Source organism: Pelodiscus sinensis, chromosome 15 (genome assembly GCF_052426305.1).
Source record: "Pelodiscus sinensis isolate ZL-2025 chromosome 15, ASM5242630v1, whole genome shotgun sequence".
In the NCBI taxonomy this organism is placed as follows: Eukaryota; Metazoa; Chordata; order Testudines; family Trionychidae; genus Pelodiscus; species Pelodiscus sinensis.
In genome coordinates, this window is record NC_143066.1 from 43,237,301 (window position 1) to 43,254,510 (window position 17,210).

The 17,210-nt window shown below is 41.6% G+C and overlaps 2 protein-coding genes across 9 annotated transcripts in view; both read left to right on the top strand.

Annotated features, from left to right (window-relative positions):
* PDPK1 (3-phosphoinositide dependent protein kinase 1) overlaps positions 1-9,427 on the top strand; it is a 97,409-nt gene extending 87,982 nt beyond the window's left edge. For 5 of the 6 annotated variants that reach the window (XM_089769353.1, XM_089769352.1, XM_089769351.1 and 2 more), the window contains exons 13-14: positions 1,257-1,409; positions 3,242-9,427. In XM_089769353.1, the coding sequence (XP_089625479.1) occupies positions 1,257-1,409; positions 3,242-3,349 (261 nt within the window). In that variant the 3' untranslated portion in view covers positions 3,350-9,427. Of the gene's footprint in view, positions 1-564; positions 1,216-1,256; positions 1,410-3,241 lie in introns of those variants that run through there. The other variant, XM_075899978.2, reaches the window with a different exon arrangement.
* A 109-nt stretch (positions 9,428-9,536) lies between these two features.
* Positions 9,537-17,210, top strand: part of KCTD5 (potassium channel tetramerization domain containing 5) — a 53,996-nt gene continuing 46,322 nt past the window's right edge. Inside the window, exon 1 of one of the 3 annotated variants that reach the window (XM_089769354.1) lies at positions 9,537-9,663. In XM_089769354.1, the coding sequence (XP_089625480.1) occupies positions 9,562-9,663 (102 nt within the window). In that variant the 5' untranslated portion in view covers positions 9,537-9,561. The other 2 variants (XM_089769355.1, XM_075899979.2) reach the window with 2 other exon arrangements.

Consider the following 17,210-nt stretch of genomic DNA (forward strand, 5'->3'; position numbering starts at 1 on the left):
AGGGGAGGAGACCTAACTGTTTGCAGCGTTTGGCCCCCCCCAGAGCTCCAGGGAGGGTTAGGCCACATGGCTCCCACTCTGCTGGAGCACTGGGAAGGGAGGGAGGAGGTAGGGCAGCTGAGGGCAGAGAGGTGGCGGGATGCGGAGTGATGTGGTGGTGTCACTCTATGATCCTGCAGGAACATTTTTTTTCTATACAGAGATATTACCAGCTGTTTAATTTTTTAAATTCTCTTGGAGCTTTGATAGAGGAGATTAACTATTTAAAATGCTGGTTATATTGACACTGCAGCGGAAATGCATTAAGATATGTACAGAAATGTAGTCAAGAAGCAGAAATTGTTTATACCATGCTATGTGAGCTTCTCAAGTCCCTGCCCAAATTACATACAGTGCAAGTTACATATGATGTAGGGGAAGAGAAAGTGGAAAGCGGACAAGAATGGGAACAGAGGAAGAGTGGAAAGTTAGTGAGGATGGTTTAGTGTAATCGTTTTAAAGTAAGTTTAAAAAAATAATTTTATTAACTTTTACAGGATTTAGAGACATTTTTTCTCTCTCTAGGTCAGAGGTGGAATCCTTTTTTGGTTGAGGGCCGCTGAGCCACATATGTCACTTGAGGGCTGCATACAAGTGAGAATTAGATAACTTTGTGGAAGATAGGTCCATCAATAACTGTCAGGGGTTCAACCCTATGCTCCAAGTGTCCTTAAGCTTCCAGCTGCACTGACCAAGACAGACTATTTGGCTAATATGACAACGAATCTGACTCTGTGTGGCCATTCTTATGTTCTAACTTTTTGAAATTGTAATAACTTCAGAAACTTACCAGAAGACCAACTCTGAAATTAGCCAACTTATATTAATTCTGCTTCAATAACAACGCCCTGAGAGAATCAGAATCCCACATTGCCTTATTTGTGTCTAATAAAAAATATTGATTTTATCAGTGAGCACAAAATGCATACATTGCATCACGAGTGTGCTGCCTGCCAGTCCACATACAGGCATTTGACAGATTACTGGTGAGATCAATAGAATAATGAAAGCTCTCGTTCCTTTCTCTGATTCAGGAAAGCATATCAATAAGTGCTAAACCCCACTGACATCACTCTGACTTCAGTACATGCTTTAAAAGGGGTGTAGGCAGAGAGAAATGAGAGAAACACTCACAGCTCTGAGAGAATAGAGCTACTAATAATACTCAGTTCCTTTGACTTGATACGTTGTGTTGCTGCTACTGTTGTCTTTGTTAGGGATTGTTTGCTCGTCGGCGCCAGTTATTGCTCACTGAAGGGCCCCATCTCTATTATGTGGATCCTGTCAACAAAGTTCTGAAAGGAGAAATTCCATGGTCACTAGAGCTGCGACCAGAAGCCAAGAATTTTAAGACTTTTTTTGTTCATACAGTAAGTGGCTATCTTTAGGGTATTTTCCTAAAAATATCATTTTAATATCACTTTAATTGATATTCATTGGTAAATTATTGGAAATGAATTTGAAACTTTTTGTTTTTAGAAATGTTTAATTGCCTTTTGGAATGGGTTCCATATGAAGAGAGATTAAAAAACTTGAACTTTTCAGCTTAGAAAAGAGGAGACTAAGAGGGGATATGATAGAGAACTATAAAATCATGACTGTAGTGGAAGAAGTGAATAAGGAAAAGTTGTTTACTTATTCTCATGCTATAAGAACTAGAGGTCACCAAATGAAATTAATAGGCAGCAGGATTAAAAAAAACAAAAGGAAGTTTTTCTTCACTCAGCGCACAATCAACCTGTGGAACTCCTTGCCAAAGGATGTGGTGAAGGCTAGGACTTTAACAGGATTCAAAAAAGAGCTAAATAGATTCATGGAGGTTAGGTCCATCAATGGCTATTAGCCAGAATGGGTAAGAATGGTGTCCCTAGCCTCTGTTTCTCTGGAGGTGGGTGACGGGGAGGGATCACATGAGGATTGCCTGTTGTGTTCCTTCCCTCTGGGGCATCTGGTATTGGCCACTGTCAGCAGACAGGATACTGGGTTGGATATACCGTTGGTCTGACCCAGTATGGCCGTTCTTATGCCTGTATACTACAAAGATTTGTAGAGTTACTCATGAGCGGGGCTTGACAAACGGCGGCAAAATCTACTCGCCAACCCCGCACTGCACATGTGCAAGACCCGCATTGCGCATGCACACACCTCCGGTGAACAGGGCAACTGGCTGAAATCTACTTGCCACGGGCAAGTAGATTCAGTGATTTGTTGAGTCCTGCTCATGAGTGCTAAGGTGCTGGTTTTAGTGTGTTTCTGTGAAAAGCGTGCATTAATTTTTTTTACAAAGAAATATAAACTTCAAATGGATTGTGTGGTCTAGAAAGATGTGCTTCAAGAGGTTGATTTTCATCTTAGTCTCTTCAAAACTGAGTCAAACTGCTCTTGTATATTCCATAGTGCAAGTAAACAAAATTTCTTACCAGTATTGGAAGGGAGGGTATTCCATCGAAGAGGAGGCCACCTAACTCCACCCTGTCCTCAGCCTGGGACTGCCACACTTTTCCCCTCCTCTCCCTTCCCTGTGTTCCTTGGAGGCCCTTCAGCAACTGGAGGTGCTGCTGGCAGTTCTGCACCCCTCCCTGCTGCACATCCCAGTTCCTGTCCCTCCATGGAGCTGCTGTGCCAGTGTTCCGGGATGGGGGGGGCAGGGCTTGGAGTTCTGCTACTTTTCCTGCTGGCCTTCCCAGCTGGCCGCCTGTGTACAGGCTAGAAGAGCGGGGCTGGCAGTTCTGCTGCTTTCCTCACTGTGGGGGAGGGGTAGCAGGGAACGGAGCAGAATGCCAGGAGCACCTTCAGCTGCCATAGTGCCTCCAGCACAGTACACAGAGACGTTGCAGCCAGTGGAGGGGGTGGGGATGGCCAGCAGGGAGTCTTTCTGGTACACCAGAAATAACTTAGCGGTAGCCCCCATGCACTACTGTACATAGTGCAATTGACTAGAATTGTGCCAGCAACTTACTGTATCAGTTAATCAATCCACAAATCTTAAATGGAAAACCATTTACCAGCTATACAGTTATCCAGAAGTCATGCTACTTGCTGCATTATTACAATTGATGTTAATTGATATGTTCCTGAACAAATGTTTTAATCATTTAAAACTGAATTAGTTTTGTTGCTACCAGTAGGATATTTATTGCTTTTTTTCCTGTTTCTTGTCTTACTGTTCTTGAAATAGTTATTAAACTATTATTTATTGTAGCCTAACAGGACATATTACCTGATGGACCCAAGCGGGAATGCTCATAAATGGTGCAAAAAGATACATGAAGTTTGGCGGCACAGATACCATCAGAATGCTGCTAAATAGTAACGCTCATCCAAAATGTCCCAGTCTCCCCACTTGCTGCTAGAACTCCATGTGCAGCCGATCAGAGGAATCTTCCCAACCCATCTATTCTCCATCTCAAGGGGAAGCATATGTCTGAAATATTTTTTTTAAACAAGAAACATAAATGGAATTCAGGGTCGCTTTGCTTGCTCTTTGTGCTTCTGTTGAGGCTTCCACATGCATATCGTTGAAGTGAGGATCTTGCTTTTGTGCACTTCAGCTCTGTTTCTGCTGAAAACTAATGGATAAACCTTGCATTACCAGCTTTACTTAAGATCATTTAAAACCAATCTACACGCACACACCCCAGATCATGTACCAGTCCTGCACTTTATGAGGCTGGGATTATTTCTGTGACTTTCAGATTATCATTAAACTGTATTTCATCAGGGAGCTTTTAAATGCCTCTGCTGAGGGGTAACCAGCACCTCTTCTCTTTATTTTCTGTCTTTTTTTTTTTCCTGCTTATTGGTATCTGACTCAGTCAGATTGGTTGCACCCTTGCATAACTCCTAATACAATTCTGGTTGCAGGATTTCCGTGGTACTTATTATAATTATGTGAGTAAATCAGATGTATGTGTCTGACAGACAGACTCCAATGATACAGTTGTAAGAAAGTAAAATACTGAACATGGCACTGAAAATTTTCTAAAATTTAAATTCTGGCTTTTGACGTTCATAAAGTTTTAAATATGGAATTTTAATTTGATGCATTTACATGTTTAATCAAGGGACAGTAAAGTTACCAGCATGCTTTTAACTAATACTAACTAAATTAATTTAACTAGTTAGTATAAAATGTTACTCTTGAGATAGTAATTAGACTCTTCACCTTTTCAGGAGTTGAGGGCAAATAGCTTCCTTTCCAGGGTGTGCATGTATTGTGCATTTTAGTGGGGCCAACCTATTTTACTTGGGTAGAGAAGGAAGAGTGAAAACTTTGATGTACAATTGATGACTTGATTTGTCTCTTTGTATAATGAGATGTAAAAATATTCTTGTCCTGGTCATTGACCAAACAACTTGCAGACCTTTTAGCAATTCTGAAAATATTTTAAATGATTTAAATATAATAGTCTTATACACTAATCTGAATAGTTGAAAGTTCAAATGAAAATGTTGATACAAAGGAGAAAATGTATGGTACTTTAGTCATATCTATAAATGTTTCTTTACTATCGGTCTGCTACATCCTTTTCAAATTAAATTGTTGTGGTCAAACATTTCCTGTGACATAACAAAGACTTTGCTTTGTAGATGTTAAAAATAACTTATCTAATAATGTTTTCCATATATGTGTGCTTCTGGGTAAATAGATCCCCTGGAAAGAGCACGCCCATGCCTGGACAAAAACATTTCTCCCTCATGTTTTAAGTAGTACAAATACCACACCTATTCACTATTTTCAGAGAAGTGTCTGATCTCTGCTCCTTTGCCACTTGAATTGTCTTTGTACAAAGTACTCTTCCCACCCAGCCTCTATCCCCCTCAAAGGAAGATCATCCTGCTGTCAAGACCATTGATGGAGTACATTTTTTTGTAGTTAGTCTGAAGGTCCTAGTAGTGATGAAGCAATGCTAGATTTTTCCAGATGTACCTTACAAGGCCTGTTGTGTAACAGTTTGATGTCAGTATTTTCAGATCCTTAAAGGATCGGCTACTTTCCTCAGAGTTCTCTTTGAAGACATACCAGTGTGCAGTTAGATCCTGTAGTAAAGATTCCAAACAAATACTGTACAAGACATTCGCTAATCTGCATGGTCATCTTTTGCTGGGGGGGAAGGAATGGGCAGTACAGTGTCTCACAGGCTCCTTGTATAGAGGGAAAAGTAGAGGATATTCCTCCTGTTAAAGTCAGATGCTAGTCTCAAAATGACTTCACCCCTGCTCCAAAGACAAATACAGGATTCCTGCAAGTACATTAACTCACAGCCAATATAACATGCTGTTGCTTTTGTGGAGTTTGTGGCAATGGATGCCTGTGACAATCAAAGCTGTTAACTTCACTTACATGTCAACTCTGTGGCAGTGCAGCAGGTTTTGGATTACAAATCTGTAACGCTGTACTATAGACAGGTATTATTCTTACCTTCCATAGAAGTGCTTGGTTATGGTGGATCTGTACAGCACCTCAAATGTGTGCACTTCTGTTACTTTAAATGTGGTATCTCAAAGCAAAACACAGGCTTGCAAAGCTGTGGATTGTTATGGGGTCTAGCAATGACACCACTAATTTAAACAGAAGATAAAGTAACATCCATAAACTTCTTTTCAGCTTATTCTGTTCCTGTTCTTTCTGTAAACACGTTTTATGTAACACCAAATAGTTAAGCAACCCCCCTCTTGTCATTCAGAAATATTTCCTCCTTTTTGCCCACTTTTAAAAAAAGTCCCATAACATCTGATCCTTCATAAACTTTCACCCAACGAGAGGCAGCAAGAATGATTACAATCACTGCTGTGTAGATAGTAAATGTTGGGTGTTTGTATTATGGATTCCTTGACTTTTTTTAAAAAAAAAAAGACAGTATTGCAGTTAGAAACTTCTCCAGGTGACTCCTGCATTAAGCTGTCTCTCCTCTGCATATTCATGTTCCTTGCTATTAACCCACACTCAGCAGGTAGGGTTTTGGCCCATGAAAAAGTAGTTTTGGCTATTATTCTCTTATCTAGAATAGTTTACAATATTGAATGCTACCTTCTATAGCAAGTGAAACCTCACAAATAACAAAATCAGCTGCTAAAACTTTTTTTAATCTTTTTTCTCATATTACGTGGACACAGTCTATAATGTAAATCACAAACCTTCACTGAGAAATGGACGCTCTTTTTGTAGTGGAAGGGAGCAGAAGCAGAGCCAGAGGCTTGCCAGCCTTAATTTCTGCTTTTATTAGAGGACTGATAGGTCAAGTGAAAGTACTTCTCACCTCAATGTTTCCTCTCTGGTGAAGACAAGAATAGGCTAGGAAAGGCTGCTACTTGCTGTTGCATCTGTAGGAGGGGACCAAAACTATTGTGGGAGAGACTTCCCACAGTCATTTTCCTGTGGATAGGGGGAATGATAAGGGAAGATTGGGACTATGGGAGAATAAGACAAAGGCTGTCACATGGAATGGGCATATTCCACAGCTTTGCAGCCTGCTTAGGGTAAGAATGTAAGCGACTAGTCGCTTCTTCCCCCTTGTTGCCTTTATCAGAGAGTGGCAGCAAGGGTGGGGGGAGCTGGCTTAAAGCCGGTTCCCCCCCAGTACCATCTCTGCAGGGGGCAGTGGAGGTAGAGGCTCAGTGGGAAACAGCATGAGCGGGGAATGAAGCAGTCTCTGCTCACACCACTTCTGCTGATCTGCTTTTGAAATGTACAAGAACCAGAGTGGGGCTCTTGTACATTTCAAACGCTGAGGCACCACAGGGAACACCAGGCCTTCTGCTTTCAAACTGTAGCAAGAGCCATGCAGGGCTCTTGGTACAGTTCAAAGGCAAAGCTGGCCTTATAGACTAATTGAATAGTCAATGGAAATCTTATTGACTATTGGATTAATCTAAATTTATCAGAAAGTGCTGTGTGGTTCCTGCTAGGCTAAGAGTTCATTTTATCATTTCTGTACCTCAGTGTAGAGATGTCCTCATGGACAAAGCAGTTGAGTGTCTTGTGCAGGAACACACTTGGTGGTTCAGGAGAGTGCAGAGAGATGTTAAATGGCCTGCTTTGGGGCTGCAGGCAGGCCATTTACATCCGTTGTGATATCCAGAAAGGAAAAGTATAGCGGGCCACTAGCAGCCTTTGGGTGCTCTTGCCCCAAATATCTTCAAGAACATAGCATACTGATTCATTCACTCTTCTTTCCTGGCTACAGTTACCCAGATTTCCAGAAAAGTCATGAGTCAATGTGGCCATGATTCAGATTAGGATATCTTTAGTTTGATGTCAGACCCCTGAAGTGTACTGAACTCTGCTGAGGGATCTGCTTTCCATTGAATGGAATCTTCTTGAAGAAAAGGCAATGGGATTGTTGCTAAAAGGTACTTAAACCACTTTCCTGCCCTTTGCAACATTGACCAGTCTTGTCTTCTATACAGCTTTTAAAAAATGGCATGTTCAAGATTCCTTTGCTAGGCTAAGTTTATTTTATCAGCATTTGTTTCAATGTTCTAAACCCTCTTCTGATCAGGATTTACTTTAAGAACATTGACATTCTAGCTCACATAAGCATTGTTCTTCAGCTTTCGAGGATGTATAGTATCTATCACAAGCAGTGTCGTGACAGTCTTGGAGTTGGAGACTTTAAGACTTCTTGAGAATTATGAGTGTTGCCCTTGTTGCATAGTGTAAATAAAGTGTGTAGGTATTCTGGTAGATACAGCTCCAAAAAACTTCCTGTGAGGTGGGTAAAAGTACTGTATCCATGCTTCAGCTTTTGTGATCTCATATTAGGGATGTTATGTAGGACACTGATGTCTTGCATATTGGGCACTTTCGAAAGATCCTGGGACTTAGCCCTCACAAACTGAAGAGACTGTTTCTCCTATGTTTTTGGTGACTACAGAAATCCAAGTTTAATTATCAGTGAAATTTCCTCAATTTTAATAAGCTATACAGCTGTTGTCTATATTATCTCCTGCAAACTTTGATGATAAACACTGAAAATGTGTGTGTAGCTGTATTTGTATAAATGTGTGATGTGGAGGCAGATTACATGATGCAAATGCTAAGAACTTTGCCTGGATGAGCAGCGCTAAACTCATTCACTTCCAGATTTTTACTGTTCATGCAGGAGCAAGCCTTATTGTGAAGGGACGTATAATTTTTTGGAGCTATAGATCCTATTGGCTCAAAAAGGCTTGTGTCCATGAAAAAAGCAGTATTTATATAATGAAGCTCTTTCACACACAATTCTGACTGGGAGCCGAGTAGTCCAACTGGATCACATCACTTTCCAACCTTTGATGAGGTTCTGTGCTTGTTTGAGTGGTTTCCTTTGGGGAATCAGACCATTATTAATGTCTCAGCTGTGGAAAGAAGGTACATGATTTGCTAAAGCTGGGCTCTGTGGAAGCTACGGCTAGCTCTCCTCTTTGTGTTGGTATTTTAAAAACTGATGTGTGGTATTTTTATTACTTGAAACATCTGGTGAATACTTCAGCCCTTTTGTCTTTAGGCTAATATTTTACTAATCAAACTATGAATCACTCCTGCAATGTCTCATGACCCAGAAACTGTCAATCCTTTCAGGTAAGTAATTCTCTTTGAACCAGAGCAGTGTATTTTCAGCTAAATTGGGAAATTTATAATCAAACTGGTAATCAGCATTTCCCTGTAACTTGTTTCCTCTGCTTTGAAACACAGCTATGAATAGTAAATTCAGAAATGGAAAATGTTTCTTAAAGTGTCTAAAGCATGCAATGGTCCATTCTGCCTTAGTGACAATGAATGGGGATAGTTGCTGTATTAAAAGCCTATGTACTAAGCTTGACTGGATATGGCAAAGTCTCCTTTAACTTGTGGCAGAACTCACAACTGCTGTATCTAATTAATTAAAAAAAAACCAAACTAGGAACTATAATCAATTTTGATAGGTGTTAGCTGTCTTTCAGATTGGTGGCAGTCAGTTATAATGTGTGTAATATTCTCTACCTGGTTTTTAGCTGTAACTGTGATGTACAGAAGAAGCAAAAAATAAAGCAGCAAATGAAAACAGAAGCAAATAATGTTAGGATACACATTTTTGTATTTTTATTCTTATAAGGTTATTTGCTGGCTCGCGTTGGCCTCTAGTTCAGTCTGTGTTATTTAAATTCTAATATATGGATTATTTGGATTGAGTTCATGTTCGGGGCCATGGTGTTGTATGTATTGATGTACAGCCTTGAATGTGAATAATTATTGTAAACTATATTTTACACTTCTCTGGCTTTGTTATATACATTTTCTATGGGTCGATGGCTGAATGCGATCCCTCCGCGAATGCCTGTCCCCGCCGCTCGTGCTGTAGATGTGCTGGTGCCTGATGAGGAGTTGTCACTGCTCGATAGACTTGTAATAAAAGCATGTAGGGTCCTCGGCCGGCTCCCGCCTCTTCTTGCGCGCCGCCCTGCCGGGCCGAGCGTACTTCCGCCGGATGTCCGTGGAGGGAGGGGACCGGGCGGGAACGCCTCGGATTGAGGGAAAAGGGAGCCGCGCGGACACTTCCGATGCTGAGAGCTGCGGCCCCGGAACGGCCGGCCAGGATCCATGCCCCGGGAGGCCCCAGGACGTGCGGACGGCTGTCGGGCCACTTCCGGCGGGCTGGCATTGTGAGCAGATACTTCCGGTGGGAGGGTTGGCGGACCGATATTGGGGTTGCACCCTTCCGGCGGTGGCGCGAGGATGGCGGTGGAGAATCGCTGCGAGTTCCCGGTTCCCGCCATGGGCGGCCTTGGCCTGGGGGGGCCCTGCCGCCGCTGCAGTTCTGGGGCCTCCCTGGCCGGGGTCCCCGGTAAATGGGTCCGGCTGAACGTGGGGGGCACCTGTTTCCTCACCACTCGGCAGACGCTCTGCAGGGACCCCAAGTCCTTCCTCTTCCGCCTCTGCCAGGCCGACCCCGACCTGGACTCGGACAAGGTGCGGCCCGGGGGGGGGCACCCAGGCAGTGCGCCTGTCCTGGAGTCCAGCGGGGGGGGGGGGGTCCGCGCCCCCTCCTCCTTGGGACTAGCGAAAACAAAAGGGGAAACTCTGCAGCACTTTGCAGGCTGACGAGATGGTTTCTTAGGGGACGAGCTGTCGGGGGCCAGACCCGCTTCCTCAGATCAAACAGTGGAAGAGAATTGGCCTGGCCATATCTTCCAGAAGAATGCAATGGAAAAAGTGAACACATTATTAAACTGACAGATCAGATTTAGTACAGAAGGTGCCGTGAGGGAGAGGGAGGGAGGGAATAGCTACTTATGAGTCAATGAATGGCTAACAGGGGTGATAAGTGGGGAAGCTATCTTTATAATGGGTAAGGTAATTAGCATCTTTAAGGCCCATTAGTAAAGTGTCAAATTTAAGCATGAATGAAAGTTCTGACGTTTCCCTCTGTAATCTGGTGTTAAATTCTTTTTGAAGTAAGATGCATGTAGTAAGGTCGTTAAGATTATGTCCAGGTAGGTTGAAATACAAAGCATGTGGTTTTTCCTTGTGAAGATGTCTGATTTATGAGCATTAATTCTTTGTTGAAGTGTCTGAGAAGTCTGTCCAATATACACAGCAGAAGGACACTGTTGGCATAAATTATATTTCTGGATGAACAGGAATATGTGTTCTTGATCATATAACTGACATGGTTAGGTCCAGTGATGGTGTCACCAGAGTAAATATGTGGCCAAAGTTGGCAACGGGGTTTGTTGCAAGGGAAGTTCCAGGGTTGATATTTATGTGGTATGTCCTGTGGTGGTTGGTAAGAATCCTCCTGAGGTTAGGTGGTTGTCTATAGGTGAACACTATTCCCTTTTGCTTGGGACAGTCCCTTTTAAGCCCTGCCTCAGCCATTCTGACTTTTTTTGGCAGTACTGGGCATTTGCCCCTTTGTGTCTTGTTAGCTGATTGGGATAATCTGTTATGTTTTGTCAAGGTCCAAAATCAACAAAATAATTTTAAAAAAACCCTAGCAATAATAAGTAAAATATTTTGGAGTCTATTGAAAAGTGTCTGGTGTCATAGCCTGAAAAGTGTCATAGCCCAGGTTTGGCCCATGGTCTGCCTATTGATTATCCCTGTGGGGCAGAAAAAGTAGGGAGGTCTGAGGATAACCCTGGCAGCCTATCAGTGGCCTTTTGTAGGGCTAGACTATGAGAAACATGTCAGGCTTTCTACAGTGGTATTTCCTTGTTGTATTCAGATAAACTGTTAATTTTTCTTTACAATTTACCAATTGAACTTTAGCATCTTAAGAGTAAATCAGTGATTGGGCATAAAGCTGCTATATTTTCTTTGCTGCATCAAGCTTTAGATTGAAGAGAATCCTACATGATGTAAAAGGTAGTATGAAGTTTCATTTCTTGGGAACGTATGCATTTTTAAAATTTTCCCTTGATAGTCTTATTTATGCAAGCAGAAGATTTGGGGTGTTTGCACAGCCATAATTAGAGGAGTCCTTTAAGATTATGGAAAGAGCTGTTTAGCTTCATATACTGTTATGAAGCTATTCAACTGATCAGATTGATTGTGCGGGTTGGAATGGGCCAATTTCTACAGCCTATCCATCTAGTTAATTCTTATAGATTTTTGTACCACATCCATGACCCTTTGTATTGAAGTGCCTTACAAATCTATTAAAAGGCATACAAGTATCTATTTGAATTTCTGGGTCTCTCATTTTTTGAGTAAGCTTTGAATTGTCATTGGACATAAATGACTTATTGAAATTCTGCATTGTTGTGATCCCATAGTTTACAGTTTATGAATACTAAAACTGAGCTACTAGATTGCCATACAAAAGAGTATGTTGAACAAAAAAATGAATTTTTAACGACAAAAAGCTAAGGCACAAAGTGAGCAAGGGATAAGAGTAAGAAAAGGTTCTAATAAATATATTAGAAGTAAGAGAAGAAGGAAAGCATAGATATACTTACTTAATGGGGAAAGAGAAATAACAAATGACAAAGAATGCTGAGGTGTTTAATGCTTTTTTTGGGACTACATTTGTTATTGAAAATGTTAATTGTGAAGAGATGCTTAAGAACATAAGAATGGCCATACTGGGTCAGAACAAAGGTCAATCCAGCCCAGTATCCTGTCTGTCGACAGTGGCCAATGCCAGGTATCCCAGAGGGAATGAACTGAACAGGTAATGATCAAGTGATCTCTCCCCTGCCATCCATCTCCACCCTGTGACAGACAGAGGCTGGGGACACCATTCCTTACCCATCCTGGCTAATAGGCATTAATGGACTTAACCTCAATGAATGTATCTAGTTGTCTTTTTAAACCCTGTTATAGTCCTAGCCTTCTCAACCTCCTCTGGCAAGGAGTTCCACAGGTTGACTGTGCTCTAAGTGAAGAGCTTCCTTTTATTTGTTTTAAACCTGCTGCCCATTAGTTTCATTTGGTGGCCCCTAGTTCTTATATTATGGGAACAAGTAAATAACTTTTCCTTATTCACTTTCTCCACACCACTCATGATTTTATATACCTCTGTCATATCCCTCCTTAGTGTCCTCTTTTCCAAGCTGAAAAGTCCTAGTCTCTTTAATCTCTCCTCATATGGGACCCGTTCCAAACCCCTAATCATTTTAGTTGCCCTTCTCTGAACCTTTTCTAATGCCAATATATCTTTTTTAACATGAGGAGACCACATCTGTACACAGTATTCAAGATATGGGCGTACCATGGATTTATATAAAGGCATTCCTTTTTTAAATGATTCCTAACATCCTCTTCGCTTTTTTGACTGCCACTGCACATTAGGTGGACGTCTTCAAAGAACTATCCACAATGACTCCAAGATCTCTTTCCTGATTAGTTGTAGCTAAATTAGCCCCTATCATATTCAATGTATAGTTGTGGTTATTTTTTCCAATGTGCATTACTTTATATTTATCCACACTCAATTTCATTTGACATTTTGTTGCCCGATCACTTACTTTTGTGAGAACTTTCTAAAGTTCTTCACAGTCTGCTTTGGTCTTAACTATCTTGAGCAGTTTAGTATTGTATGCTAACTTTGCCATCTCACTGTTTACCCCTTTCTCCATATCATTTATGAATAAGTTGAACAGGATTGGTCCTAGGACTAATCCTTGGGGAACACCATTAGTTACCCCTCTCCATTCTGAACATTTACCATTTATTCCTGCTCTTTGTTTCTTGTCTTTTAACTAGTTATCAATCCATGAAAAGATCTATCCTCTTATCCCATGACAACTTAATTTACATAAGAACCTTTGGTGAGGGACCTTGTCAAAGGCTTTCTGGAAATCCTTAGGTTTAAAAAAAACCTAAGAACACTATATCTATTGTATCCCCCTTGTTTGTCCACATGCTTGTTGACCTCTTCAAAGAACGGTAATAGATTAGTAAGACATAATTTCCCTTTACAGAAACCAGGTTGACTTTTGCCCAACAGATTATGTTCTTCTATGTGTCTGACAATTTTATTCTTTACTATTGTTTCAACTAATTTGCCCGGTACTGACATTAGACTTACTGGTCTGTAATTGCCAGGATCACTTCTAGAACCCTTTTTAAATATTGACATTACATTAGCTATCTTCCAGCCATTAGTTACAGAAGCTGGTTTAAAGGATAGGTTACAAACCATAGTTAATAGTTCTGCAATTTCACAGTTGAGTCCTTTCAGAACTCTTGGGTGAATGCTGTCTGGTACATTTTCAGAATGGAGAAGTGTAACTAGTGGTGTTCCCCAAGGGTCAGTCCTAGAACCAATCCTATTCAACTTAATCATAAATGATCTAGAGCAGGGGTTCCCAACCTGGAGTATGTGTGCCCCCAAGGGGTATGAGAAGCTTGTCAAGGGGGTACGGGGAATATTTGGTAAATAACTAGATTTTCCTAATTGAAATATTCCAAAAGTAGTACTGTTAGTGAAAAAAGTTGTGGATTCTAGCGTCTAGAATTTATTTCCTTTCATATTGAAGAGGGGGTACAGGAAGGTTTATTAAAAGCCAAGAGGGTACGGGGACCAAAAAAGGTTAAGAACCCCTGATCTAGAGAAAGGGGTGAGCGGTGAGGTGGCAAAGTTTGTGGATGATACTAAACTGTTCAAGATAGACTTTGGTCCACCACTTCTGGGGCACCTGGTACTGGCCACTGTCGGCAGACAGGATACTGGGCTAGATGGACCTTTGGTCTGACCCAGTATGGCCATTCTTATGTAATCCCGTACTATTACTGATTTTTTTTTTTTTTGATAGCCTCTATAATCTCCCTTAGCATTTAATAGTCAGTATCACGGTCCTGGTCATCCCTACTATTATATTCTTATTAGAGCACGAAATTACTATTCATTCATTTAAGATGTTTATTTCATTTGATTCTACATTTTCTCTTGCATATAGTGCTCACTCTCCTCTTTTCCTCCCCCTGCATAACCTGTTCTGTCCTGCCAATATATTTTTACCTCGGTATGATTGTATCCCATTGATTGTCCTCACTCCATCAGGTTTCTGTGATGCCTATTATATCAATATCCTCCTTTAACACGAGGCACTCTAGTTCACCCATCTTATTATTTAGACTTTTAGAGTTTGTGTACAAACTTGTCACTGTGTGTCTGCCCTTTTCTGATGTCAGATTCTTTTTTTATGTGAATGTTTCTCCTCTGATCTGGCCCATACATTTTCCTCTTCTCCTGAATAAAACCTAGAGAATTTCTATCAATAGTCTCTGTCCAATCCACATGCTCAACTGCACCAATCGGCTTTCCCCATCTCTTAGTTTAAAAACTGCTGTGCAACCTTTTAAATGTTAAGTGCCAGCAGTCTGGATCCACTTTGGTTTCTGTAGAGTCCCTCCTTCCTATATAGGCTCCCCAGCCCAAAAGTATCCCCAGTTCCTTATAAATCTAAACCCCTCCTTCCTACACCGTCTCATCCACTCATTGAGACTCTGAAGCTCTTCCTGCCTTCCTGGCACTGTGCGTAGAACTGGAAGCATTTCTGAGTGCCACCATAGAGGTCCTGGATTTCAATCTCTTTCCTAGCATCCTAAATTTGGTCTGCAGCACATCTGTCCTACCCTTCCCTATGTCATTGGCACCTACATGTACCACGACCACCAGCTCCTTCCCAGCAGTACACGTAAGTCTTATCTAGATGCCTCGAAAGATCTGCAACCTTCGCATGACACAGGCAAGTCACGATATGGTTCTCCTGGTCATCACAAACCCAGCTATCTGTGTTTATAATGATTGAATCTCCCATTACTAACACCTGCCTTTTCCTAATGACTGGAGTTCCCTCCCCCGGAGCGGTAACCTCAGTGCGAGAGGATACCCCAACATCATCTGTGGAAGGAGTGTCCCAACTATGGGAAGGTTTCCCTTTGCTCCCATTGATTGCTTTCCTTCCCTGAGCCTTTCGTTCTTGTTAACAGCGCAGGGGCTGTCTGACTGGGGGGTGGGACAATTCTACAGTGACCCGGAAATCCTCATCTACGTACCTCTCTGCCTCCCTCAACTCTTCCAGTTCAGCCACGCTGGCCTCCAAAGCCTGTAAAAGGTCTCTGAGGGCCAGGTGCTCCTAGCACCAAATGTACACATACGTCACCCACCCACAGGGCAAGTAATCATATATGCTACACGGAGTGCAATAAACAGGATAGCTCCCACTCTGCTGCTGGGCTTCTGCCTGCATTCTCTCTTACAGCTACCTAGGTTATTGATAGGGTTCTATTTAAATCAGGAAGTTTTGATTATAGTTTAGTTAAAGGTTTTAAAAAATGGCAAGTGTACCTCGCCCGCTTCCCACTCCCCTTCTGAACTTCCTCTTGAAACTCCCTGTTAGCTGCCCCTGGTTGCTGACTCTCTGCTTTATAAGGCCCTGGCCTTCCTGATAGCCCCACCCCTGACTAAGCTCAACCAATGAACAGAGGCTTCTAGATTTCAAACTTTGTTTAGAAGCTCACAGCTTCCAATTGCCGTCCACAGCACACGGTCCTTCAAACAAACAAACAGACAAACAAACACAAGCTCAGCACACAGCAGGTAACCCACAAACACATACTACAGAGAGCCACTTACCTCAGGGGTCCCGTATTTGCTGCTCTTTCACCTGGAAAACTCCCTCTCAAAACTCTCTGTTAGCTGCTCCTGTTAGCAAAGCTGCTGCCTCTGTTCGCAAAACACAGTTTTAACTATATGGTTCGGATTTGTGTTCATCCAGTTCTTAGAAAATTCTGGTCTTGAGAGATGCTTGTAAATAGCACTATAGCCCAGAAATCTGGAAATTGTTGACTGTAAGTCTGTACAAATATATAAGTATTTACACAAGGAACAAATATTTATTAATGAACTCTTCTACTTAGTGGATAAAGGTATAGCACAATCCAGTATCTGGAACTTAAAACTAGAGAATTCAGACTGGAAATAAGGTGTAAATTTTTAATGAGAGTAATTATTGAAACAACTTATCAAGGGCCTCAGGGATTCTTAATCATTTGGGAATTTTTAAATAGAGACCTGTTCTAGGAATTGCTTTGGGGTAATTCTCTGGTCTGTATTATATAGGAGGTACAACTAGGTAATCACAATGATTTCTTATCCTGGAATCTAAAAATCTGTGAGTGGGGGGGAGGATTTCATCTTTCTTCGGAATAGTTTGTGTGTCAGGAATGGCCCATGGCCTACCCCACTGTTGTGAGGCTACATCTCATTCATCTGCTTCCCATTGCTCAAAAATGTCTTTTCTCTACTAGCAATGGAGTGAGTTTGAGAGCAAATAGTTTTGTATACAATGATCGTTAAACATTTTGTAAAATACTTCTTCACTGCCTATAAAATTAGTAAGTTGGTTAGATGGGCAGATATTTAACCAGTTAATATGCAAGTAGTTAGGCAACCATTATTTCTGTTCTAGTAAACTTAATTGTGTCTTTTGGCCTACCTTTGTGTAAACAGTCCATATCCTTTCCACAACAACACAGCCATTAGTGCAACTCGAGGTCTCTATTTGGCCGTCTCCACATCAGAATCCATTTTCTGGTCAGCTGAATCCAAGACCAGTATGAGAATCCCACTGAAGCAAGGGATTCCCATCTAAATTCTAGGCTCCTCAGTTCACTAGGTCTTCCTTTGTTCCACTTCAAAACAGATTACTTTGGTATAACCCTTTTTTGTCAGGGTTGCAGGCTCCACCTTTGTATT